At 27.7% G+C, this 26,899-nt stretch overlaps 1 protein-coding gene across 6 annotated transcripts; it reads right to left on the bottom strand.

Annotated features, from left to right (window-relative positions):
• Positions 1 to 1,637: 1,637 nt before the first annotated feature.
• Positions 1,638 to 26,891, bottom strand: LOC141525837 (uridine phosphorylase 1). 6 transcript variants are annotated; one of them, XM_074240490.1, is made up of 7 exons: positions 20,176 to 20,287; positions 19,809 to 19,975; positions 18,361 to 18,484; positions 15,908 to 16,069; positions 15,016 to 15,201; positions 4,615 to 4,947; positions 1,638 to 4,412 (listed from the first exon to the last, which is right to left on the bottom strand). In XM_074240490.1, exons 2-7 carry the CDS (start codon positions 19,946 to 19,948, stop codon positions 4,230 to 4,232), a joined length of 1,128 nt encoding a protein of 375 aa, XP_074096591.1. In that variant the 5' UTR covers positions 19,949 to 19,975; positions 20,176 to 20,287; the 3' UTR covers positions 1,638 to 4,229. The 6 variants fall into 6 exon arrangements, with proteins under 6 accessions (XP_074096591.1, XP_074096590.1, XP_074096593.1 ...); XM_074240489.1 differs by having other exon boundaries at positions 19,809 to 20,094; positions 20,176 to 20,194; XM_074240492.1 differs by lacking the exons at positions 19,809 to 19,975; positions 20,176 to 20,287 and adding an exon at positions 26,842 to 26,891.
• Positions 26,892 to 26,899: the final 8 nt, after the last annotated feature.

Raw genomic sequence — 26,899 nt, 5'->3', positions numbered from 1 at the left:
CCTAAACTTGCGTTAGCGCTACATCAAAATTAAAACAAATTAATGACAACCAAACAATTCTTTTTTTTTATCACTTCAACTAAGAACTATCCATTTTGTACAAAATAATTCAACCCTTTCATAGAATTTTACTATTTTATTTCAGAGGATTCAATTTATTCCAAGTTGGGTAATTAATACTAATTTGGCTTAACATAAAACAATTAAAATCTGAATATATCTTACAATCTACTTCTTCTAGTAAATTCTATAGCGGTGAATAAGCCTGGGCTGGTTTTGGTTTCAAAACTTGAGCGAGTTCTCATTAACAAACTTGGACTAGTCTTGATTATCAAGCTTAGTACCCTGTTTTCAGTCCAGACTTCTACCAAGGCTGAGCGAAAGCTGGTTTACACAAAGCTGTAAAACATAAATGATTGTGATACAATTTAAACACTTATTTAAAAAGAAAATTTCATTTAATTACTCTTTTTATTGGATTATTAATAATTATCAACAGTTAAATTTGTTATTTGATTGTAAATAAAAATAATGAATTTTAATAACTATTAGAAGAATTTAGAATACTAAAAAATTAAAATCACTATTTTGACTCATTAGTTCCGCTCAAACCTCCTTATGAAAAAAAGAATATACTTCAGAGGTGACTGATAGTCTGAACAGTGCATTACTATAAAGTAAATGATAGATATACTCGATAACTTATTGAAATGTATAATGTTATTATATATTTGTTTAAGAATATAGAATATAAGATATTCACAATCTGAGCATTTCTTGTTTCATAGTTAGGTGTAATTGATAAATTGGGTTTACATATCCAAAAAACAATCAAAGTCATAAATGTGTATTATTAACTTCAATTTCTTTTTTTTCATCGTTAATCATACTTCAATAAGTCGACTGCTAACGAAAAAGTTTAAGTACAGATACACAGACTTTAATAGTTAAATCCAACAGTCCTGAAACAACACACAGTAAAAAAAATTAATGGTTCTAGAATAAATTTTCTCTACTCAAGAAAATATTTAGAAAGAAAAAATTCATCTCAAATTGAATTAGAATTTCTTAAACCGAGAATATTTTCTTGTCACAAGAAAATTTCTTCTTACTCCAAAGCAACTTCGGTCTTCCTTAAAATTTTCTCGGTTTAACCCTTTGTAGGTTGCGTGATTTTACCGATCGATTTCCGTCGCGTGGTGAGTGTTACCCTGCTGTGTGATTTAAATGGGACAGCAGTTACACTTATTCATAGCAGAATTTAGAAGTCTCTATCGTTCACTCACACCGTACATCACGGCGCCAACCATGTTGAAAAATCAATTTTAAATATTTTTTAGAACATTCTAAGACATATTTACTGCTTTTATATTTTCAGAAAGGTTCAAAAAAACAATGACATTTATTTTAGAATTTTCTTTTAAAATATTATTGATGAAATGTAAAAAAAGCAGCGCGACGCTTATTACGCGACCTACGAAGGGTTAAAAATACTTTTTTGTCTGTGCACCAGAAGCTGTTATCTAATTAACGTATTTTTTTTGTGCTTATATATTTTTTTTAATTGCATCACAGATACGTCGTTGTTTTCAAGAATAAAAAATTCAATGGAATTAAAATTTTTTTAATAAAATGTATTAAACTTTAAAATTGCATTTTATTAATATTCAATATTAATGATAAAATTAGTTTCTTTGCGATTATGTTAAATAGACATACACATTCAACATTGCTAATTACTAAGTAAAGTATAACATTCAATATTTTTCAACGGATTTTTCTCTTTTTACGCATTTCGCTTATTATTACAATTAATCATTAAATAGTTGATTTCGATAAATATGATATAAATATTAAATAGTTATAGTTCTTCAATATGAATTTTTTCGTTTAGTTATAATTTACAATCATTTTTTAAACATTTTACGCAGAAATTTGTCACGAAAATATTATTTATAAAATAGATAACATCAACTTTTTTTTAAAATATGTGGAATTTTTTTTTTTTCTTATGCGTTTTAAAAAAATTGGAAACAAAAAGTTAATACGAAGCATATATTTTCATTTTTTTCAATACAGTAGCATATCATGTTATTTATTTCAATTACAACTATTAACCTCAATACTAATTGTACATTGTGTAATGAGGTACAAAAAATTACGCATGGTTAGCGTTTCGAGTTATACTTTAAATTAACCACAATTTTCAGATTTTCACTTCAAGTTAAAATACTACTATTTTATGTTCGTAAACTTATACTGCTATCATGTAATAAACAGTTATTATTAATCTCAAAATTGGTTTTCAAGACGAAATAGTTAATCAAGACATACTTTAGGGTGTTATGAAGAAACGGCAAAATTTCTTTTTGAATCTTCTATGAAAATATGTTAGTTAAATGTGTTTTTAAAATACTCTCCGAAAATCAGCTAGATTAGAAAATTTTTAGAAGTCACTTCTATTACCGAATGAATTGTTCCTATGTTAACATAGTAAAAATCCCTACGTCAATGTAGGAATTTTTTCGATGTTATAGAACTACTTTTGCAATGCTCGTGTGGTAAAAATTAGTAGGGGAGAAAGGGGTCTATTGAACCATGGGGCAATTGAACCACTCGACTTAAAAAATCGAAAAAATTGAAAAAATGCTTCATCCTCTCAGAATTAGATTCTAATATGTTAAACGCAGATATGATCAAAATTTGAAATCATTGCGATTAATAAATTTTGAAAAATTGAGATTTTTGTATTTTTAGGTATGTAAACTTTTTTTTCGGCTAGTTACAAATTGTTTAATAATATTTCAATTTTTGAATTAATTGATAAAGTTTGAATTGTAGTCGTTGTATATACTTTTACTTTATAATCCTCAACTTTGCTTATGGTGATATAATAGTTTATTTATTTATTATTTACTATTAATTGTTATAAAATTAGATGGGATCAATTGAACCAGCAGTCCCGGGGATGATTGAACCTTCCTCCCCTATATTATAATAAGAATTGTTCTTTTCTTATTTCAACGGAGTATAAATTTATATTTTTAGATAAAAATCTCTCTTATGTTACATAGTTGTTTTTCAAACGCTGGCATTGTAAAATTTAGTTGTAAACATAGGAATATTACCAATAAAAAACAATTTTCTTTTCCGTATTTACGTACTTAGTATAGATTAACATACTAAAAATTGAGATTTTTATCAATTAATTGTCTTAACGTCCGATAAACCTTGAGCAACCGATATAAATTTTTTAACCAATTTTTTAAAGTACTTTAAGAACATAATAAACTGACATTTTTTCCAAGGACACAAATTAATCGGTTTTTTGCATCGCCGTCATAAAGAATAGTCCTACTGGAGGTATTGAAACTCAAAGTTCCATTCGAGAATTATGTTGAAAAAGAAACATACAACTACATCTGCGCAAAACGCATAGGCCACTGAAAAATCCATGTAACATTTATATAACAAAGAACATTTGCTTTTTATTAAGCATCGACAAAGTTAACTGCTATAAATTTAACTATTTATTATTATTTTCTTTCATTCAAAACTCAACTTTGTTACTGTTAAAATATTAGATATGTAATTAAAACAGGTATTTTTATTGGTTATAGTTCCTTTTCATTTTTCTCCTAATTTTCATCGAATATTGTTTTCATTTAAAACATTAAATATCCTTACTAATTTTTTTTCATCTCATGTTATTAAAACCGGCACTCATTTGTACTTGTGTGCCACTTGTTTTGTACGAAACAAAACGTGGCAAAGTTAGCATTCTCTCTCCACTAATGCCAGTAATTGAGTACTACACTTGTGAAAAAATAATTTAGGTAACGGAACACATTTTAAAATAAGTATACATTTGTATATAAAATTTTATGATGATATAAAAGTATCATTAATAAATGATTATCATATTAATATTCACGTTAACTTTTTAAAATTAAGTTTAATTTCAATAACTAGACTAAAAAATTCAAAATGCCATGACGCTAATTAATGAATTCATAAATTCAATATCAGAAAGTTTCAGTTTATAATTATAACATTCCAGTATTATATATTGCGAATCACAAAGTTTATTTTATTTTGGTGTACTATTAATATTTATTAAGAGAACAAGATTTTTCGGGTTGCATCGGTGGATAAAAAAAATGAAAAATAAATGTATTTCAAATAAAAAAAGTATGAAAAATTGAAGAACAAATTTAAGCGCTAACGATTTAATCGTAATTTTCGGATTCTTGTTGAACGAGTTTAAAACGCCGTGGACTTTTAACTGCCATCGAACCGTGTCCTTCTAGTGACAAGCGACCTTTTGTTTGCAGATACTTGGTAATGTATCGTGACACTAAAATTTGTGGTCTCTTCTGCCACTCTTCTAAGACTTCTTTCGGTGCCATAAGCTAAAAAAAGAAAAAAGTGAAAAATTAATGTACAGAATTACGAATCTCTATTGCACACCTCAGTAGATATTGCATACTCAATAGATTGTGTTTGAATGAGAATGTTTTAGAAATTTCTAGAATGATCTAGAAAGTTCGAAAATCCACGTTATTACGATTTCTAGTATAAGTCTTTAGTCGTAATTTGTTTGTTTATATTTACCTGATCACCTTTCAGTCTATCTAGCAAAGTAACACATACAATGGCAGATCTAATACCAGCATGGTGCGTAAGCGCTGCAAAAGCAACAGCTTCCATTTCAATATTAACAACACCCGCTTTCTGCAGCTTTTGAAGATACTCCATTTTATCATTTTCCGTAAACTCGCAGAATGCACCATCAAGACGACCTTGGCCTTCATAAAAGTCGTGCGTACACATGGTTTTTCCGATTACTGTGTCGTACGGATCCTCTGGATGCGCCATTGCGTTCAACTCCTTAACCAACTGTTTGTCCAATTTAGCTGGTCGTCGAACCATTTTTCCCAGTATTGGCTGTAAATTCGAAACAAAAAAATATGTATTGCCATGCTCAAGGGATAATAAGGAAAAATTCGCAATTTTATTCCACTTGTTACTACCTCAACTATTTTCAATCATAGCAATCAAATTTTCCAAATAGAAATTATTTTCTAAAATTATAAATAATTTTGTTGGATGCCTCAAACGCGAGCGCGAAGATGCATACTTTCTTATCGCCTAAAAATCAAGATCCCAAAGTTTTTAGCACATTGAATCGTTCCTGACAGTCATATACATGGTAAAATAATAATAAATATATATTTAAAAAGAAAAAGAAAAATGATCGCTGAACTTGTCGAAGAAATTTTTTTAATAATTAATTGCTATTTTACGTAAAAAAAAAAAAAAAAAAAAAAAAAAAGTTGTTGCAATAGCTTTTAGATTGGATTTCTCAAGTCTTTATGAGAAACTATGGATAAAAATTTATTTTTTAATACACCTTAAAGACATTTAATACTATAGTATATACACTCATTTGTTTTGCGGCAACAAAAGAGTAGCCAACATGTCATTGGAAGGTTCTGGGTTCGAGTCCCAGTCCGAGCTATCTGAATTTTTTTTTCCATATTCTATTAACTCATTAAGGTCTTTTCCAATTCCTTTCTCAATCCCTATTTCCCCATATTATCTTGTTACGTGAATGTTGGAACGTTTCACGTAATAATTACCGGAACTCCTCTTCTTTCCCACTTCATATCATTATTTAATTTTTCGCTTATTCAGCCATGGCTGACAGCCGATCATATAATCTTTAATTGGATCTTTTTTAATGATTCTTGCATCGGAATGAGAGACGGCGCTCCATTTATATAAAAAAATATTTTCCCTAGAAAAAATTTAGACGAGCTTTAAATTGAATTTGAAATAAAATGAATTTTCTTGTAATTAATTTGTAATCAACCTATTGTTAAAATTATTTTTGTCGTGTACAGTAGATAATTATATTTCTTACCTACGTTTGATATAAAATTCTTGTAAAGTTCAAAATAACGTTAAGGTTGTTAGTGAAAAGTTTTTGAATACTTAAACTTTACTTTGATCAATTTACGTATGACACGAGCGCTTAAGGCATGCGTACTTGGATTTACTAAAATTTTTTTAATTTCTTATCAACAGATTCGGTAGAATCTGGCGCCCAGTTCCGTTCTTAAGCCAGACTACCGAGTGTGTATATACCATAAGCAGAATCGTTTTTAGTAGATTTCATAGAAATCTAACTATTGCATTGGCTCTCATGACGGAACTTTTGAAAAATTTTGCTATATTTCGACTATACTTGTCGAGCTGAGTCGGAAAATGCATATGGTTCAAAAGTTTATATATGTATGTATATATATATATATATATATATATATATATATATATATATATATATATATATATATATATATATATATATATATATATATATATATATATATATATATATCAGATATAACGCGGCTTGTCACGACGATAGCGTCGCCAATTTACGTCGGATCTTTACCAAACTCAACATAATTATTCTACAGATAGATACCGAAGTCAAGTTCGTAGATGAACTTAATCGGTCAAGTAATTTAGAAATGCCAGGATTTTGAAATTTTCAAAATCATAAAAATTTATATTTCTTCACTTTCTTGCTCGAATAACTCTTGAATGGAATAACTTGTCGAAATTCTGTTAATTGCATCTGAAAGCTCTTCAAATAAGCTTTAATTTGAGTACCATTTCATATGTGTAGACTTGAAATTATTCAGAAATGCTAGGATTATAAAATTTTCAAAATTATAAAAATTTACATTTTTTTACTTTCTTACTCGAATAACTTTTGAATGGGATAACTTATTGAAATTCTGTAAAATGCATCTGAAAGCTCTTTAAATAAGCTTCAATTTGAGTACCATACTATATGTTTTATCTCAAAAGTAGGTCCTATTCCGCTATACCAAATATGAAATTTGCTGTTGCACTCGTTTTACGAAACGTCATCCAAAACTTTAGATTTTTACATTCATTTTCATGAAATCTACTTCCATTTCGGCTGCCGAATGGCCTTTTTGAGGTTACAAGTTTTTTTTCAAATTTAATTTGATTTTTTTTTTATATGATATTTTATAATAGTAGTTCATGCTTTTTATTACGGGTATTACTTGATTATTATCAATTATCTTTATAATTTCTATTTAAAATTATTAAAAATAATCAGCACAAACTATAGCGACCCAGATTTTTAGATTTTAACTTTTTTCTTATGTAAAAAGCGGACGGCCAGAGACTAAATAATATAACGATGCATGCTAATCTTATAGTAGATGGAAACTACAGTGAAAAAAGATATTTGACAGCTTGCAATTACACACGCCAGGCGGCGCAAGAATAACTTTTACATGAACTATAGCTTAAAGGGGATAGTTTGCCACCGGAAATGTATTAAATAAAAATTGTCAATTTTTATTATAATTACAAAAAAAACTGAAATCCGAACAAAAACAGTTTCACTGTAAAAAAATCGTGCCAAGTCCACGTTCATATGACTATTAAGAAAAAAAAATTTTATTTCTTTACAAAAAGATATAAAATAAAAAATTAAAAAATCCAAGTAACCGATATGGTTGTATATGATTTTCGAAAATTAAAAAAAAATTTTTGTAAATTTAAAAATTAAAAGAAACAATTTTGGAACGTACTTGGTGTGCGTTATTGTGTACTTCAATTTTTTTTTAAGTGTCCTATTAGATACAATCCGAACAAAAACAGTTTCACTGTAAAAAAATCGTGCCAAGTCCACGTTCATAAGACTATTAAGAAAAAAAAATTTTATTTCTTTACAAAAAGATATAAAATAAAAAATTAAAAAATCCAAGTAACCGATATGGTTGTATATGATTTTCGAAAATTAAAAAAAAATTTTTGTAAATTTAAAAATTAAAAGAAACAATTTTGGAACGTATTTAGTGTGCGTAGTTACGAAATATTTCACTTTTTATGAAATTCCTAAATTGTATCTACTAGGACACTTAAAAAAAAATTGAAGTACACAATAACGCACACCAAGTACGTTCCAAAATTGTTTCTTTTAATTTTTAAATTTACAAAAATTTTTTTTTAATTTTCGAAAATCATATACAACCATATCGGTTACTTGGATTTTTTAATTTTTTATTTTATATCTTTTTGTAAAGAAATAAAATTTTTTTTTCTTAATAGTCTTATGAACGTGGACTTGGCACGGATTTTTTACAGTGAAACTGTTTTTGTTCGGATTTATGGTTAGCAAAATAGCGTTTGTTGTTGTTATTATATTAATATTAGGTTCTCTTTGCAATGATTTGCCAACCGAGAAATAATCAGCGCCATTTAATAGTAACTATAGTACTGTAATACGGAAAAAAAAGGGAGAAGTAAACTTTGCGGCCTAGGTCGTGGAAAAAAGGCGGTATGGTAGAGTCTCTAAAAATGAGAATCTTTCTGGACGCCACGCAGCGCTCGAAAGATGAACTTCCGAATCAAGTATGACAAATAGTGTATTACACACCGAGGGAAGTAAAGTAAGAAATCTCTCAGATCACATGTTTGTTGACATTTCTTACTTTACTTCCCTAGGTGTGTAATATACTATACTATCTCGTCAATCCGCTTGTTGATATTAGGTATCAATTTTAATCGGAAACTTACTCATAAATTTGAACAGTTTTTTTTTTTTCTTATGGTTTCCCCAATTAAATATAAAAAGAGGAAGCAAAATATTTTTAATATACGTTGACACTAATAAGCTACGTTGAATTATACATGAGTAATTTGACCTCTACAAAAAATCTGCAATATTTTTTATTTAATTGCCTGTCTGTGGAATTTGGTGATTTTTTTTTTTTTGTCAATTGTTGTTCGTAACATGTCAACCGAACTCGTGGTTGCAAAAAAATGGGACATTTAATTTATTTCGATCTTTTTTATATTCCAATGCTTGAAATGATAGTACAACGAATTGTTGAAATTGATTTGATAAAGATTTAAATGATTTAATTATTTTCATCTATAACATACAATTTTTTAGTTGCAAAATAATTTGGTGAAAGTTAAACCGTGATAAAATTCTAATCAAAATATAAAAAAAGATATTGATCTAGTCATTTTTTATTATTAATCAAATAATAATAATTATTATTTTTTATATTGATAAAAAAATTCTGAATTTTTATTTTTTCAGTTTGATTTTTTAAAAATTAAAAATTTTTAACTATTTTTCAATATTTTCTTACAAACTCGCCAAATTTCTCAGAATGTTACTTATAAAACTTTAAGTTCTCTCAAAACAATTATTTTATAATTCTAAAAAATAAATGTACTAAGAATATAAAAAGTAAATATAATACATCTATTATAATATTTTCCATTAATATATTGCTTATCTAATTATCTAAGTTGAATATTAATAATAAATAAATAACATATTTTCAAAAATTGTAAAATATAAATCAAAAAAATTATATAGTTTAGTATTATTATTCTTTTGAATTAATAATTAACAGCGCACACATTATTATTTAAAACCTCAAACACTACCTCAAGTACACAAACAAATTAAAGTTATGTATATATATATATATATATATATATATATATATATATATATATATATATATATATATATATAAATGTATAAATAATTATTTATGAAAACAAAATACGTTTACAATAGCAAGAATTCAGTCACATGAGGCTAAGTGTCATTTGTAAGATTAATTAGAAATATCAATGGTCTTTTGTTGGCCTAAATCAAACAAATTGCTACTCTGGTATTTTGCAAGAATTCATGCAAGCTATACATGACCATGACACATTTTTAGTATGTACAAATAAAGAAAAAACAGTATCTCAAATTAAAATGTATCGATAAGAAGTTTATCATCAATCATTTTAACCATTAAAAATTGAAATACTAATGATAATTAAAAAAATAATAAAATAATGTTGAAGATAAAATATCAAATGTCATTAACGTACTATGTAGAAAATTATGAATATATATGTACATATAATATAATCAATCATAAAACAATTGTTTTATGTATGCTTTGCCTGACAATCTGATGATGGCAGTTAATAAACAAATAAATTAAAATTAATAAGTAGAGCAATTATTAATATTAATAGTGATAATAAAATTTAATATGTCATAAAGTATCTCAATGAGAGTACTTATATCATTTATTGATATTTGTAGCGAAATAAATAACTCCCTGGCGGATCTGAAATACCGTAGAATTACGGTATTGTACGGCAAAAATACGATCGATATACCGTATGGCCACCGTAGATTACAGTAGCATTCTACTTGCACAGTAGAAACCATAAAACACCGTAATGTACAGTAAAGAACGGTGATAATACGGTAGCGTACGGTGAAAATATGATAGAATATATACTTCTGAACTTTCCGCATTACCGTATCTACATAACCGACAGTTATTGACAATCGATAAGTAATGAAACGAGTAATTTTTCCCTGATAGCCACCTTACCTATAACTTACTGTCAATCTACGTCCGCAATTTGAAGCAAATTTGACGGAAAGAGTTGGCAAAGCGAGCGATTACCTATTAGTTACCTATAACTTACTCTGCAAATAGACGTCAAAACTTGCTGTACAAGTATTTCCTTCAAATTGTAGTAAAGTTGAAAGGAAATTTAACTACAAGTTTGATTGTTAACTTGTATTCAAGTTGCGGCCGTAGATTTCTGTCAATTTGCTTACAACTGTTGTTGAGTGAAGAATTACCGCCAACTTGATGTATAACTTAACCGTAACTGCTGGGAGTCAACACTTACTGAGAAAGCGCTGGCTATCAGGGGACACTTTCCATTAATTTTTTTTTTTTTACTATCATTACGTTTTCCAGCGAAGAGCTTGATGTATTACTTGATTTGTTACAATTTCTAAACATTACTTAAGTAGCAAATGATTTTTTAAAAAATTGTGTTGTATTAAGTATCTTTTTGTAAATATGATAAAGCTTAATAAACTACATAAATTAGTATAAAATGTTATTGAAGTATTATGCTGTTGGAATAATTATCGATTTTTTCTGAAATTTCAGTTAAATATTATGTAAGTTAAGATGTTATCTGTTTATAATGTACCAAAAAAGTAATAGAAATTTGTTTGCATTTCAGTTCGCATCCAGTTGACGATCAACTAGTTATTATTCGATGATTATCATCAAGTTAACGTAAACTCTGTGTCAACATTAGACCCTAAATTAAACATCTGATTTAAAATTACTAAAAACAATTTGAAACAATTCAAAATGATTTGAGTTGACTAATATATAAGTATTCACTGTGCGAAAATTGAATAGTCTCATTTAAAATAAGACTTTTTAATCCGGGAAATTTGAAACATTATGAACTCAACTTAGTCAGTAAGTTGACGTCAAGCTACTGCCGGAGATAAACAGAAAGTTGCTCACAAAGTAGCAATTAAGTTCACATTAACTCATTCATAAGTACATTTGTTGCTTGAATTCCTATTCCAGTCGTAACTTTATTCTATATCAAATCGACCAATGATTGAAATCAATCCCTTTCAATTAGCATGTATTTTTGGTCAAAAGTCTTCATCTATTGTGTATAAAGTTCTACCAAAAATGAAAATAAAACAATTTCTTTCTTTCGAAGATTTTAATTAAATTGTTTAAAGAAGTTTGAAAAATGCAAAAGCGCACGTCTCAACACTTATTTATCACAAAAAAAAAAAAATTAAAATAACATAAAACTGAGATAATCGGAAGCGCCCATGTGTAGCCGAAGATTGAACTATTTTATTTATAAATACATATGTATAAGATAAACAAAAAAGACTCTTCACTGTTAATGAATTTATTCATTTTGTAAGTAAATTACATTGAATTACACGATAATTTTAAATAGGCTATAGATATCAATAGCTATTACTTGGAATCATATTGAAGCGAATGAAAGAAAAAATGGGCTCAAAAACTTAAGTTTTTTGGGCGTGATTGTGACTACATATATCATCCACGCATAGGGACAACTCGACGTCCACTGAAATATTTTTCCAAAACGGTATTTTTTATACTATCTAGACAAAAAAGTGTTTTCTAAAGTATCTACTGTCATAAAAAAGTGTTATTGTTGATATTAGTCCACTCATTTAATACTCAAAGTGCAAAAAAGTTCGGATGCAAGCAATTTAAGCAGATAAAAGCAATTTAAAATAAGCCGAGGTAATTGCTTGACGAGAGAGTGAGAGTAAAGCTATTTTTTAAAATAGCTTAAATTTTAGGCCGCTGGATCACCCGGTCCCCTTAACGAATAATTTAAACAGGGAAAATCAGAAAAGTGATGGCGACAATAGTTCTCCGTCTCAATGGTCCGAAAATTTCATGCGAGCACACATAATCATACTGAGTTTCATATAGATTCATTGAGTTATATCGGAACATATCACTATATTAAGCCAGACGCATTCTTATTACGACCTAATAAGGTTTTTTTTTTTTTTTTTTTTTTTCCAACTATTTAATTTTTTTTTTTCGGTCCCATTGTGAAATTTTGTTGCAAGTACCTAAAACAAAATTCCCTGAAAGTTTGAGCCCTTAATATTAATATTAAGTCCTTGACCAAGGCGGGTAGAGATCTTATCTCCCATTAAGAAAACATAGAAACTCTGATTTTTTTATCTTTAAATTTTTATATCTCCGTGGCATTTCATAGCATCGTTTTGACCATAGACGAATTTTTTTCAGAATTTAATGTTCTACTAAAATGTTCGTTGCAGCTAAGCTGATAAAAATTTTAAATTTCAAAAAATTTATCATTCAATATCTCCGGGAATATTGATTTCAGTGACTGGGTGCTCAGGATTTTTTTCGTAAAAAATTAAATTTTCTACAAGTTTGTTCTCTGCATTTTTTCTGTAGCTCTTGTCATTCACGAAATAAATGCGAAAAAACGCGAATTTGATGGAAAAAGTTAGTTTTAAGGCCCTGTACTACCAGCTTAGCTGCAACGAACATTTTAGTAGAACATTAAATTCTGAAAAAAATTCGTCTATGGTCAAAACGATGCTATGAAATGCCACTGAGATATAAAAATTTAAAGATAAAAAAATCAGAGTTTCTATGTTTTCTTAATGGAAGATCTCTACCCGCCTGGGTCAAGGACTTAATATTAATGTTAATGGCTCAAACTTTCTGAGAATTTTTTACCCTACATGGAATGGATTCATTGGTATCCTAAAACATCAATAATAATATATTCCTTTACTAGATCATATCAGGCCATATATAAAAATACGGAATTTTTTGTGAATTTTCGCACGAGAAATTGAAATCATCTGCTTTGAATACATCAGTGCATATCATTCACGAAACACATATACAACATTCTGTAAGTAAACAAGCATTGGATATTCCACCAATAATTCATAACTTAACTTACTATACCTTTTAACAAAATACCGGTAATTCCAATGATTAAATATTAAAAATTCCACGTGTAATTAAATGAATACTCGCGAAAATGTTATCACGGAGACAATTAATGTTAAAATTATTCAATTTGGATGTACTTAGCATGCGTCATATGGAACAAACAAACCGTGTAATTATCATCCATTCAATCAAATAATTATCTAACTTACGAGACACGGAGTATTTCTTACCTCAGATGTTTTTGCAGTAACGCTGCGGGCATCTGATAAGCAGTCAGGAATATTATTGTATCTGTTTCGAGCTTCGTTATATTAAGCTTTTTAGTTAAGATATGGATTCATTTAAATTTTGGCGATGGCGACGTATAGTGACAAAAGAACAAACAGTTAAAGCACATCCTAAATTAAGGAGATTGATATCAACTCGCGAGTAAGTACTCTATTATTTTTTTCCTTTCACTTTTGTAATTAATACTCACTATTTGCTAAACCAGAACTCGGTGTGAACATTATTTATGTTCATTGAGCGTTTCAAAGAATAGAGACAATAATAAGCAAAACAAAATTTTGTATTAACAGGCATATCACGTACGTAGATTAACTGTTGAAAATTCAATTATAGCTTTATTAAATTTCCTGGTAATGTGACATAAAAATATATTTCTTTCGCTATAGTTCATGACATTAAGTTTAATTTTTTTCTCCGTAGAGAAAATTAATATTTTTTTTTAATGGCGAAAATACGTGACGAATTTTAAGAATTTTTTGTTAATTCGGTTACTTGGATTTTTTAATTTTTTATTTTATATCTTTTTGTAAAGAAATAAAATTTTTTTTTCTTAATAGTCTTATGAACGTGGACTTGGCACGATTTTTTTACAGTGAAACTGTTTTTGTTCGGATTAAAACTTTATGTAATTATTTTCAGTTATGACATGTCTTTGTATATAATATTTCAAGCTTAAGTCAATAAATAAAATCTCTATTTAAGAAAATAAAATTTTTGCTACAAAAAATCCTGCAAAGATTTGATAAACAAAATTTAGATTGTAACAAGTTATTGATATGTTATAACAACAAAACAATTTTGTTATTATAGCAAAATCTTTAAGTTGATTCGACAAAATACTTTAGTTGATATAAAAAATTTTTTTGTTGAAACAACAAAATTATTCTATTAACATAGCAAAGAGAATTTATTGGAGTAACAAAGTCATTTTGTGACAGCAAAAAAAAGATTTTGTTTGAGCAAAAATTGATTTTGTAATTTAACAAACTGGTTTGTTAGTATAACTTGAAACATTTTGTTAATGCAACTAATGGATTTGTTACTCATTTGTTACCACAACATACATATTTTTCAGTTATCCCGTCTTTGGTTATTTCAACATAATCGTTTTTATGCATGTGATAAACCGAGTAGCTAAGTACACAATATATGGAATGAAAAAGCTCTTCATTATTAGTTTTCAAAATTAAAGTATATTTTTGATAAATGGTTAATAAAACTTTCACTTTTTAAAAACAAAAAATAGCAACATAAGAAAAAATATATTAAAGCGATAAAATGAAACAATGGATAAAACAATAGAATGTTTTCTTACCACTTCATAGTATGATTTGAGCATTCCATCTACCGCCTCTTCACTGATAACAACAGTACCACCTTCAAGGCCAATTCCACCGCATGTTCCGATTCTGATGAATATAGGATCGCGAACTTTTGCATGATACATGAGTTTGATAACTTCGTGCAACAATATTCCGACAGACGGTATCCCCATTCCATGCTAGAGAGTATAAAGTATCAATATATTATTATTACTAATTTTGTTCTTACAATAGAGTAGATTTTAAAAAAGAGCAATACTTGAATCAAGTAAACCGGATTTATTTGAAGTCAGTTTGTTCTTGGATTGAAAATTTTCCTTCTAAGGTAAGTATTATTATTATTTTTTTTTTTTTTTTTTTTTTTTTCCCAGTGTACCTTGATATTTTTTTTTTTTGTAAATTTGGATTTGACATTTTTTGTAAATTTGCTTTCAATTTTTGCAATATAGTGAACTGTGTCTTTTTATCTGAGTTGTTTTATTCACACCAGCAATGAAATGTTAATTTGAAATTCACACGCCTCAATGAAATTCATTAGTCAAATTTGAATATAGATTGCTTTCAATTATTTACTCAAGAAATTTAAGAACGTATTATTCTCAATTCTAAAATGTGTCAAATTTATAAATAAAACAATCTTTTACAATAATATTATTAGCATTCTCTTCAATTTGTTTATCAGCTTCGTCTTAGATTATGGCGTTATAAAATTTTACGATAGTAGGTATTGTATGAATTAATATTATATTACACGTGCGAGTTTGAATATATCGATAAAATAAAAGAAAAAAAAATAGATATAAAAGTGCAGATATCATTTCAATTAATATAGTCATTTCGTTATTATTCAAAGTGTCAATATATAATGGCAATTGAAATACTTACGCTGATTGATAAGACTGGACCAACTTTGTACATAGAGTAACGATAAGAATATTGGCTGATATCCAGTAGAGTAGTACCAGTCGGAAGCTTATGACCTATTTCTTTCATAATGAAATTGGCGAAATTCTCTATCCGCTTTGGTGTTCCTCCCATGCATACAAACTGTGATTCAATAAAAAATAAAACAAAATTAATTTTTTACATCCAGTATCAAAATGTATTGATTTATCTTTTTTAAAAGCGAAATTTTTATAATTCAGTTTTATATTTGATCGTTTAATTGATCTTAAAGCTATAATTAATTTTCTCTTCGAGCTCAAAAACAAAACTTTTGTACTTGAACTCTTCGGGCTCGAAAATCTCACGGTTGTGGTTAACATATTTTTTTGAAAAATTTTAATAGCGATATTTTCCGATTGAATCGATTGTTTTTTATGGGGATTACCGTTTTCGATGCAGTTTTTTAAGCACAAAAAGATTATTTATTACCTATCAAACGATTCGACGTGAACTTTTAAAATTATGTTAAAAAATCACTTTTTTCATCAACGATATTTCAACGTAATTTTTTTAGGTTAAAAATTAACTGAATTATGGAATTAATCGATACAACAGCTTAAAAATTATTTTGAAAAAAATAATTCCACCAATTTTTTTTTCGGTTTTTTTCGAATTTCTATAAATCTATCGCACTAAATTCGTTCAAATTTATGTGGTAGTCTAAGTTTCGTTGAACTCTTCCGAACGTCTTCAAGTTCGTTCAAATCGGTAAAGCCGTTCAAGGGTTAGCTTCGAGAATCACAGTGAAACCACTAATTTCCCGATTTTTGAAAATCATTAATTTTCTTATCAGGAAGTAAAAAATGATTTAATTAATAGATGTTTTTATCGTATTTTCAAGATTCATATATATTACGTTCCGAGAAAAGTATTATAGACTTTTGAGATTTTTTTTTATAAGGTAAAACAAATTTCAAAAGATTACAAAATTAATTTTGGTTAAATTATCACTTTAATGGTATGCTAACTATTTAGGTTCTGAGAATCAGCAAATCGAAATAATTAATGAGAAAATGCGAAGAAAATTTTTAACTTCCCGTTAAGAAAATTGAAAATTTTCAAAAAGCGGGAAGTTATTGATTTCACCCCGTTTTTCGAAAATCGAGTTCTCATCCGATCTTGACGTTTTGAGGTCCTAGGAAGCTTTCCTGAATGTTTTCGCGATGATGTCCGCATGTGTGTGTGTGTGTGTGTGTGTGCGTGCGTGTGTAACCCTTTCATAACTTTTGAACGGCTTGACCGATTTCATCGCGGTTGCTGCCATTCGAAAGGGCTTGACCAAACTTAGATTTTCTAAGAATTTGAACTGATTCGGACCAGTAGATTTTGAGAAATTGCAAAAAAACTACAAAAAAAAATTTTTGAAAAGTGGTTTTTTTGGAATAACTTTTAAACGGCTTTACCGATCAATTCCAAAAACTAATCAGCTCTTAACATCAAAAAACCGCGTCGATCGCCGCCAGTCCGGTCAAAATCGGTTGATTGTTTCGTGAGTTATCGTGAAAGAAAGAAAACCGAAAAAAGTGTTTTTTCGGGATTACTCTGAAATTTTCGGTTCGATCAATTAAAACCTGGAAATAACTGATAAGGATAATAAAACTGCGTTGAATGCCCCTAACCGTGTGAAAATCGGTTGATCCATTCAAAAGTTATTGCGGTTTGAAAATTCAAAAAATTGTGATTTATTAAACTCCTATCAAACTTTTGAGCTCGGAGAGCTCAAAACTACACGAAAATTAGATTTTTGAGCTCGAAGAGCTCAAAAACATAATAACTGCAATTTCGACCGCTTAATTACGAAAGTAGCGGGAAGTTGCCGGGATGGCCGTCAGGGTCAACCGTTTTCCTAATTTTTTTTATAAAGCTTTCTTTAATGCTTTGAATAATAAGTCGTGTAAAATTTAATAGTAAATAAAATATTTTTTCCAAAAATGAAAACTTGAAAAAAAATTAGACAAATAGAAAATTTAATTTTATATATTTCAATAATTTAAAAATTTTCAAAACAACTTTTTCGTTTCGATTTCTGATTATTCTTTATAGAAAGTCAGTGACTTGAAGAAGAAATAAATATAAGAAATTCTAAATATTTAATTCGATATTCTGTATCTCTTATTAGTGAAATCAGTATTAATGCGATAACACTAAACTCGTTATTGCATACTATATCATTATTATTTTAATTTATCGCAGTTTATTTATTAAACTATTGGTCGAGGCCACTTTTGAATGATGTCAGATAAAATTGCGCTAACGTCTTTATCGCAATTAAAAGAATTTAATCTATCATAAACAGATTACAATTAACAAAATGAATTAACAAAATGAATTATCGACATATTCCATTCATCTTAAATGCTAATAAAATTACTTTCAATAACTGAATATTGTACCTTAATGTCGCCAAACATTTCAACTAGATCATGAGAACCACTTCCAAGAGCTAAATGGTAAAGAATGTCTTGGTCCATTAATTCAATGTTAGGATTCCTTAGCCGTACTGATCCATCGCTGTACCTTAGATAAACATAAAAAATTATTTAAAAACTTTTAAAATAACATTATTTAATAGGTAGCACAATTATGATGAATTTCTGTAGATTGCATTTCATTACAAATAAATGGATACCTTTACTTTCATTGCATAAAATTTCACTTATTATTACACTAAAAATAAATTACTTGATTCAAAAGAAATTTTTATTTTAAAATTTCACTCTTGCTTAAAGATATTTTACATTTGAATGTATAAAAAGAGTTCACTCTTAAAGAAACTAAAAATTCTACGAAAAAGTGTTATTTTATATCTTAATTAACTAAAAAGTCTGAATACAGTTCTGAAATACAGTTCAAAATATATTGAAGCAGAAAATTCGTTTTTTTAAACAATTTTCTTTTGCTATTTCAAATAAAGAAACAAATTCTTGAACCTTGAAGCCAAAAAGTCAAAATTCGTGAAGGACAACAACGGATTTTCTTTATAAGTAGTTTCTTGGAAAGAATGTTTATTTTCAATCCATCAGAGTTTTCTCCATCAGTATATCATAAGAAATACTACTAATTCTAAGATTTCTTAAAACTAAAAACAATATTTCGTTTATCTATCTACATAAAAATGAATTTCTGTGCGTTAGTATCGCTAAAACTCAAATATGGTTTAACCGATTTTAATAATTTTTCTTTTGTTTGGTACGTTATAGTTCAAGGATTCAGTATTATCAAATTTTTACGCTTTAAAAAATCGGCAACAATGGCCAAATCAACGTATAAACAAGTTGTTTTTTTTTTTTTTTTTTTTTTTTTTTTTTTAAATTACTTACTTTTAATAAATTTTGTGGAAAAAGAATTTTAGGCCTAAAAAATCGTTTTGTATAAATTTAGTCGGACACCTGCAAATATTATGGTTTTCAAAAATTTTTACATTTAATTATTAAACTTTGAAGATTTGTTGTCGATAAATTCACAAACTGATAGAAAAATTAATTGGATTCAAGAAACAGAGTTTTCAACCAAAAAAGTCAGTTTGACTTTTGATTCTTATGAATTAAATTAATGATCGAACGAAACTAATCAATTAAAGGTAAAAATTTTACGATCGGTATTAGTAATAAAATATTCTTCTACTATAATAAAAAAATTAACTCGATTTAAGGGGAAAATGTTAAACCAAAAATGTCTTTTCGAAAATTACAATAATTTTGAATTATGCAAGAAAAAAAAAAGAATTGTTCTCAATTCAAATAAATTTTACGTGGTTTAAAAATTGTTCTCTTGGATCAAGTCAATTTTTTGCGAGTGTATTACTTGAATATCCACCTGAGTAAAAATTACAAACTCATACCTAACACTACTTTTCAACATCTTTAAGCCACCAAATTCATTTTTATTTGAATCAGATTCACAGTCACTTGAAATTTTAAGCTGACAGACATGATTTGTTAACTCATCTTGAGACAAATTTTCGCACGTGCAAGTTGACATTTTTGGTCGTGAATAATGAAGCTTACTCTATTGAAAACAAAATTCACATAAAAATCACAAAGTTTATGATAACTTATATTCACAAGCACTAGATTTGAAATTCGAATAAAACTTGGAAGTTTGTTTTGGTTGTATAATAATTCAAACTACAAAACTAATATTCTGAATGCACTGCCCTGGTTAAAAATATTGATTGAAAAGGATTGAAAATGATGAAATTAGAATACTTTTGAATAATTTCAATTCTTTTTCATGTATATATAGATATACAGTTCACATAGGGTGACTGATTCCCAATCCTTTTCAATCAATATTTTTAATCAGGGTGACGCTCTCCGAATGGACTGATTCGATTGTAACAGCAAGTCTTATGTTACCCCACCTTTTTCAATTCTTTCGTCCTTCACTTCTTCGTAATTATCTTCCCCCACTGGTTTAGCTACTGACTTTTTTTCCCCTCGGAGTTGCATCAACTTTTTTTCGTTCGACATTCCGATCACCGATCACTCGAAAATTTTACACCTACAGAAATTTACTGGATTTATTGTTAAAATTATATATACATATTTATATATGTATATGTATATATTTTTTTTAAATACTCCCAAGATTGTATTTATCATCCATGGCTATAAATTACAACATGGAGACAAGTTTGCATTAACAATTGACCTGATTTAAAAAGAGCCTCAATAATGCGGGCACTAACAAAAGCTCATTCTCTGTATCAAGATTCAACTTCTTGACTCGCTTGGAAATTTATACTCCTTACAGTCGCTGGTGCTTTGAAAAGTTTATAACTTTCATAGAGTCACGAAAAATTTCATTTATTATGTTTATTGTGTACACGCATATTTACACACTTGGCTAGATTCTAGGTGACAGAAACTATGGTGCTATTATGAAACATGTTACGATTAACTTTATAAATAACATTATACATTGGATTCTATATACAATATTTAAACAGGTAAAATAGAAAGCAATTTTTATTATAAATTATAACTTATAACCATACAAAAGTTTGCTGACTAATATTAAATAAAAAGTCTAAAATAGTTTCGAAGATTAAAATAGAAAGATAAAAACCGGAAGATTAAATTAGAAAATGATGAGTTATCTTACTTTAAGAACTTGACATTTAAATTTTGAATGAAAAATTCAAAATATGGAAATTAGAGTAAATCAAAGCACAGTTGATCAATAATTTATTACTTTTATGTTTATATATGATCTAATTTATTTTTATTCTTAAATAAACAATATATGATAGATAAAAACATATTTTTTATATAAATGTCACGTTATAGTCTTATAAATAAAATATTGAATATCACAGATGCAGGTAGAAGGAAGGACAAAATGAGGTACTCCAAAATTTCATAAAGAAAATTTTGTTCTCTTAAAAGCTTATAAAATGTTTAAAAATATATCCCAGCGTCATTTTCCGTTATTAAAGAAAAAAAAATTTTTTTCTGTTCTAAAATATTTCTAAAGAAATTTTTAACAGTATTATACATCATAATAAATTTTTTTCTCAAAACACCGTTTTTTTTTTTAGATCTTTCTTAAGAAACTTGAATGAAATATTTTCATTGAGTCTTTTTTAAAGCAGGCGTTGGACAATGTTTGAGGAGCAAATCTTAGTCCTTTAATTCTTCATGAGACTTTTTTCAATCGACTTAATAGTATATTACACCCGTAGGGAAGTAAAGTAAGAAATGTCTCAGAGCACATGCAATTGTTGGCAGAGGCGAAGCCGAGATCAACAAACATGTGATCTGAGGCTTTCTTATTTACTTCCCGAGGAGTGTATACTATTTTTCTCTCCGACGAAGGCGTAAAGTGGAAACTTCGTTTAGCGCAGCGGGGCTAAAGTTGACGCTTTACGCCCGGAGGAGAAAAAAATATAATACTTACAGTTGAATTTCTAATATTGATTATTTTAAACATTAAAATTTATAATAAGATATTAAAAATATACAGAACGATGTACAAAATCTAAAGTAATATCTCTGTTTAAAAATATTGATTGAAAAGAATTAAAAATGATGAAATTCAAATTTTTTTCAATAATTTCAATTCTTTTGTTTGTATATATAGATAAACAGTTTGCATGAAGCGACCGCGGTACTGGCCCAAGCCTGACCTCTTTGTCAACTCTGGGGGTTTCCTGCATGGGCGCTTCTCAATTCTTTGCAATCAGTATTTTTAACCGGGGATACTTAAGAACTTAACTCTTGCATTTTTTCAACTAATATACATTTATAAAAAATAGTTAATTTTCATCAAAACACGATATTAAATCCCTACAATAAAAATACATGAGAAGGTGAAATTAAGGAGATCCAAGTACCCTCCTAGTGTAAAGAATGTCTATAAAAAAATAATATGTAGAAATACTTTTGTTATGTATCTTAAAATGAATATTTTAATTAATTAATAACATTTTTGCGGAAATTTCCGAAAAATTTACTTATTAAATAATTATTAACATTTAATTGACTAATAAAAAATATAGCACTCTGAATTACCGGTATACACTTGGCAACGCCGCAAGAGTTCGCTAGCCTTAAAATTTATTTATATTTACTGTCTAACTAAAATGACTAAAATCTTCTAGCATTTAAAAAACCGCGGTTATTTATGCGCCGAGTAACTGCGCAAGCGGTGTTGCCAAGTCAAATGCAAGACTTTTAAGAATGGAAGTTCCTTATTGTGATTTTTCATAAAAAATATATAATATCTCCGTAATACGTTCAGAAACCTACTTTTTGATTATTTTGATTGAAAATTTATAATTTTCTCAATCAAATCCAATGAAAATAAAATTTTTTTAAATCATTAATTGCATTAAATTCTTAACCAAACACACGGCTGTTGGAATCTCCATTGACCTAGATGTAAAAATTACAATTTTCAAACCTAATTATTTTATTTAATTTCTCGGAAACCTACTGTTTTTTAATTTTTTTATTAATTATTAGCCTACGTTAATTGAATTTACAAGTTTTAAAAAGTTGGCTACTTCGCGTGGATCTCTTTAATCAATAGTCGAACTTAGCAAAAAATGAGACCTGATTCCTTATTGGTCGGAAGTAAGGCAGATATTTTCATGGATATCATCGCATTCAGTAATTATTTCAAGACGAATCATTAAAAATACGATAGTTATCATTTTTTAAGGAACCTCCTTCCAGTATAGTCAGAATATATTCTGTTGCCAGAAATTAAAAGTCTCGGTACACTGATACTAACACATACTGTCAAATATTCTCGATAATAGTGACCTGGCAACGTTGCTTTGAGCACAATCATAATAAAGATAATGTAAACCTGGCTTTTACCATTTAAGATTCAAAATTATACTTTACGCTACGCTAATCGAGATGACGGTGCGCACAACATTGCCAGATCACTATAAATCATAAAAATAACTGTAGAGTTGTAAAAATAGACTGTAACTTATTTTTTTTAGTTTTATGATCACTGTAGAGATTTCACTTTTGTAACCAAGGGTTTAGGGTATCGTAAATTATAAGATTTAAGTAAGTACGTCGAACATGCTGTTTGCAGATGTTTTGACAGATAGGTAAGATTGTTGTAAGTAAAATTGTGAGAGTGAATTTTAAAAGTATTTTGGAAATGCGTGGGAACTTTAAGTTTAAGTTAGTTTTGCGCATTGTAAAAGTATGACTGAGTGGGATGAGAGGCCCAAGTAGTAGGTAGAGTAATTAAGAAAAAGGACTTGAGAAGATAGTCCTGAAGAACTATTCATTGTAGACAGACCTCTGTATTCTTTCCTAATAAACACAACACTTAAATTACCTGACCTGTGATATCCTTTTTAGATATTAATAACATCAATATCCTATCCAGTATTTCTGATACTACATAACTTATTGAAATTTATCAATAAATAATATTTCACATTATTATATCTCAAAAATAAAAAAGCAGAGCGTTAATTTTTTTTATTTATTAATAAAACATTTCGTTGATTTGTCTTTACTTTTTTTTTTTTTTTTATAATTCTATTGAGTAATTTTTTTGAAACAATCCAAAATAATTCAGCGAAATAGAAGGTTTAGATGCTTGAAATTAAAATTGACCTCGACCATTGCAAACTTTGATATCAAATATCTTGCGTTCTCAATGAGCAAAAAGTTTTGTAACTTTGAAATTTCATATTGAACATTATTGATCGACTATAAAAAAACAATGACCAAAATCTGTGGTAAAGTGAGTTTACCCCATAACTGTCTTCAAAAAAACTAATAAGTCAATATGTAACGTTTCATTAAGATTCATTAAGAATTTTGAAAATCATTTTGGACAAGCTCAGTAGGAAAATAGCAAAATTTTTAAAAAGTTTCGTTGTAAGGCCAATGCGATAGGCGGATTTTTACAAAATCTACAAAAGAGATCAATTAGAATAATAATATGGGTATAAAAAAATTTTTTTTTGCTTTTTTTGTAATTATTGGATAAGACAATGTTTTATGAAAAAAACTCTTTTTCTAATAGGTTTTATTGAAAAAAAACAAAAGTGAGTGTTTACGTTATGCAACCCTTACAATAAAAAAAAATACATGAGAGTGGGAAGTTGGTCGAAACTCGCAAAAAAATGGAACCTTATTCCTTATTGGTCAAAATTAAGGCGCGCGCCTAGCGTGCTATTCAAATTTCTAGTAGCTCTTAAAATATATGTTTATTATATCGTATAATTAAGGACATTACGTTCATACGTCAAATAATTCAGCAAGCAATGATATTTGCATTACTAAAAAATAGTTTAAAACACAATTTATTGTTAATTTTAAGTTAACTGCATTAGCAAAAATACCACAAGTTATAGTTGACTTCTACGATTTATTTTTACCGATCAATACTTATCTGCATATGGTATTTTTTCAGTCGATAATTTACTCAGAACCAATACCAAATGAAATATCTCCCGATGTATTATAAATTTTTTTCCCCTCCGGGTGTAAAGCGTCAACTTTAGCCCCGCTGCGCTAAACAAAGTTTCCGCTTTACACCTTCGTCAGGGAAAAAAATAGTATACACTCCTCGGGAAGTAAATAAGAAAGCCTCAGATCACATGTTTGTTGACCTCGGCTTCGCCTCGGCCAACAATTACATGTGATCTGAGACATTTCTTACTTTACTTCCCTCGGTGTGTAATATACTATTTTGTCTTGCACTCAGGTCATAAAAAGAGCTACTCTTTATTCACCCTTATTTTGAAAAAAAAAACGTTTTAGTTGCGACTGGGATAAAATGTGTCGTGCTATATGTAATATATTTACACATGCTAACATATAGTAAGGGTGTGGCATACTTGAGAAACTTCTTTTATTAAAATTCTATGAGAGTAGAAATGACCGAGCATAAAAATGAGGGTTGTGCGTGAGTTTCTCAGTATTTAATTTCCTCTTTCCCTCTTGTAGATAAATCTAAAAATATTTTACGTTACACGCTTTCATTATTGAATAAATTAAATATAAAATGAAATAATGGTCTATAAATTTTTTCTGTAAAAATGAAAAATTTACTCGATATAGAAAAAAATTCTTGTTACAGTTTTTCTATTGAATCAATAGAATTTTTTTTGTAACCGAAAATAACTTAATTTAGACTTTATTATTACGCAGTTAATGAATTAACTACGTAAACATTGTTTATTTATACCCATATAGCTAAAAGCGCAACTTTCTCGTGGCTTATAAAGAAGGGTATTTTATAAAATACATTTTTTTTAAATTAAAATGTATTTTATAAATATTTATAGATATTTTTATATAATAAATTTTATTTTCTGTATTTAATGCATAATATTAAAATAAAATTAATCTTTTTCATTTGTATAGAGGCTCGCTTTACTAGTTTAATAAATCTGTAATGAAAAATTAGATATTTTAGTAGTTTATTTGTTCAATCTTTCTTATTAATTATGAACATTATTACAAATATTTAAGAACTTTGTAACCCATTTCACGACAACCAACGACTTTCACAAAATCTGTTTATTCTTATAACTCATTTGAACTTTATAAAACGTTAAATGGTTTAAAAGTCTGGGAGCATTAAACAAACCCTTATTAATAGACTCTGATCGATTGGAAACTGTTGCCAACGAATTGATTCAAGCTTTTGTTATTTTACATTTAACTTGTGGGATATTTAAAAAGAATATTTTCTTCTAATTTATATAAATTCATTTGAATGATAATTTATAATAGTGAATTATTGAAAAACATGGTAGAAAGTTAATAAGCTTCTTTAATTTTTAAATTTTCAAAAAAATATAAAAATTTTAACATAAGTTAATTCCATCTAAACTCGATTTTGTTCTTAAATAAATAATCAAACATAAAATAAGACATTGGAAAAATAATTGTTTAAAATACAAAGCTGTCGACTTGAAAATATTTTTAATTTAACATCTTTATAAAATTTTTTCATTTCGCAATGTAAATAGAAAATGAAATACCAATAAATGATAATACAATGAATAGGAATCAGATCACGTCATTGTGAGAAATATCTAAAAGCATTGTGATATTTGTTCAATTTCTAACACTCGACTTTTTAAAAATACATTTATTTAATTTACTTAGAAATAAATTAAAAATTTTCATTCTAAGACTCCTTGAAAATTTCAAATTGTGTTTTTTAGAATAATTTAATGCAATAAAATTTTACTAAATGAGTATTGAGACAGAATCCCTTGTCAACTAAAAGGCAGATAAAAAGTTACAGAACGTACTAAAATTATCAATAAGAAACACATTTTAAAAATTTCAATAATATTACAAAAAAAAAATGAATGAACAATAAAAAAAATGTCGATATTTGACATGAAATTATTCTATATTTAATTCACTTACTCGTCAACTTCATCTTCTTCAAGTAAAAGACTCATGGTTTATTTATGAATATAAACAA

Source organism: Cotesia typhae, unplaced genomic scaffold (assembly GCF_013202065.1).
Source record: "Cotesia typhae breed Kobodo isofemale line unplaced genomic scaffold, CoteBio_Ctyphae contig_27, whole genome shotgun sequence".
NCBI classification, from domain to species: domain Eukaryota; kingdom Metazoa; phylum Arthropoda; class Insecta; order Hymenoptera; family Braconidae; genus Cotesia; species Cotesia typhae.
Note: the sequence above shows the minus strand (reverse complement) of the source record. Positions and strands in the feature narration are given on the sequence as shown.

What these genes read in the sequence shown, in the direction of transcription:
- LOC141525837 (XM_074240490.1), bottom strand. Translation starts at nt 19,948, where the DNA reads ATGTCAACTTGCACGTGCGAAAATTTGTCTCAAGATGAGTTAACAAAT. An exon ending in GTCCAGTCTTATCAATCAGC is followed by an intron (nt 15,202 to 15,907) that starts GTAAGTATTTCA and finishes TATACTCTCTAG; the next exon opens with CATGGAATGGGGATACCGTC. An exon ending in TCAAATCATACTATGAAGTG is followed by an intron (nt 4,948 to 15,015) that starts GTAAGAAAACAT and finishes TCGAATTTACAG; the next exon opens with CCAATACTGGGAAAAATGGT.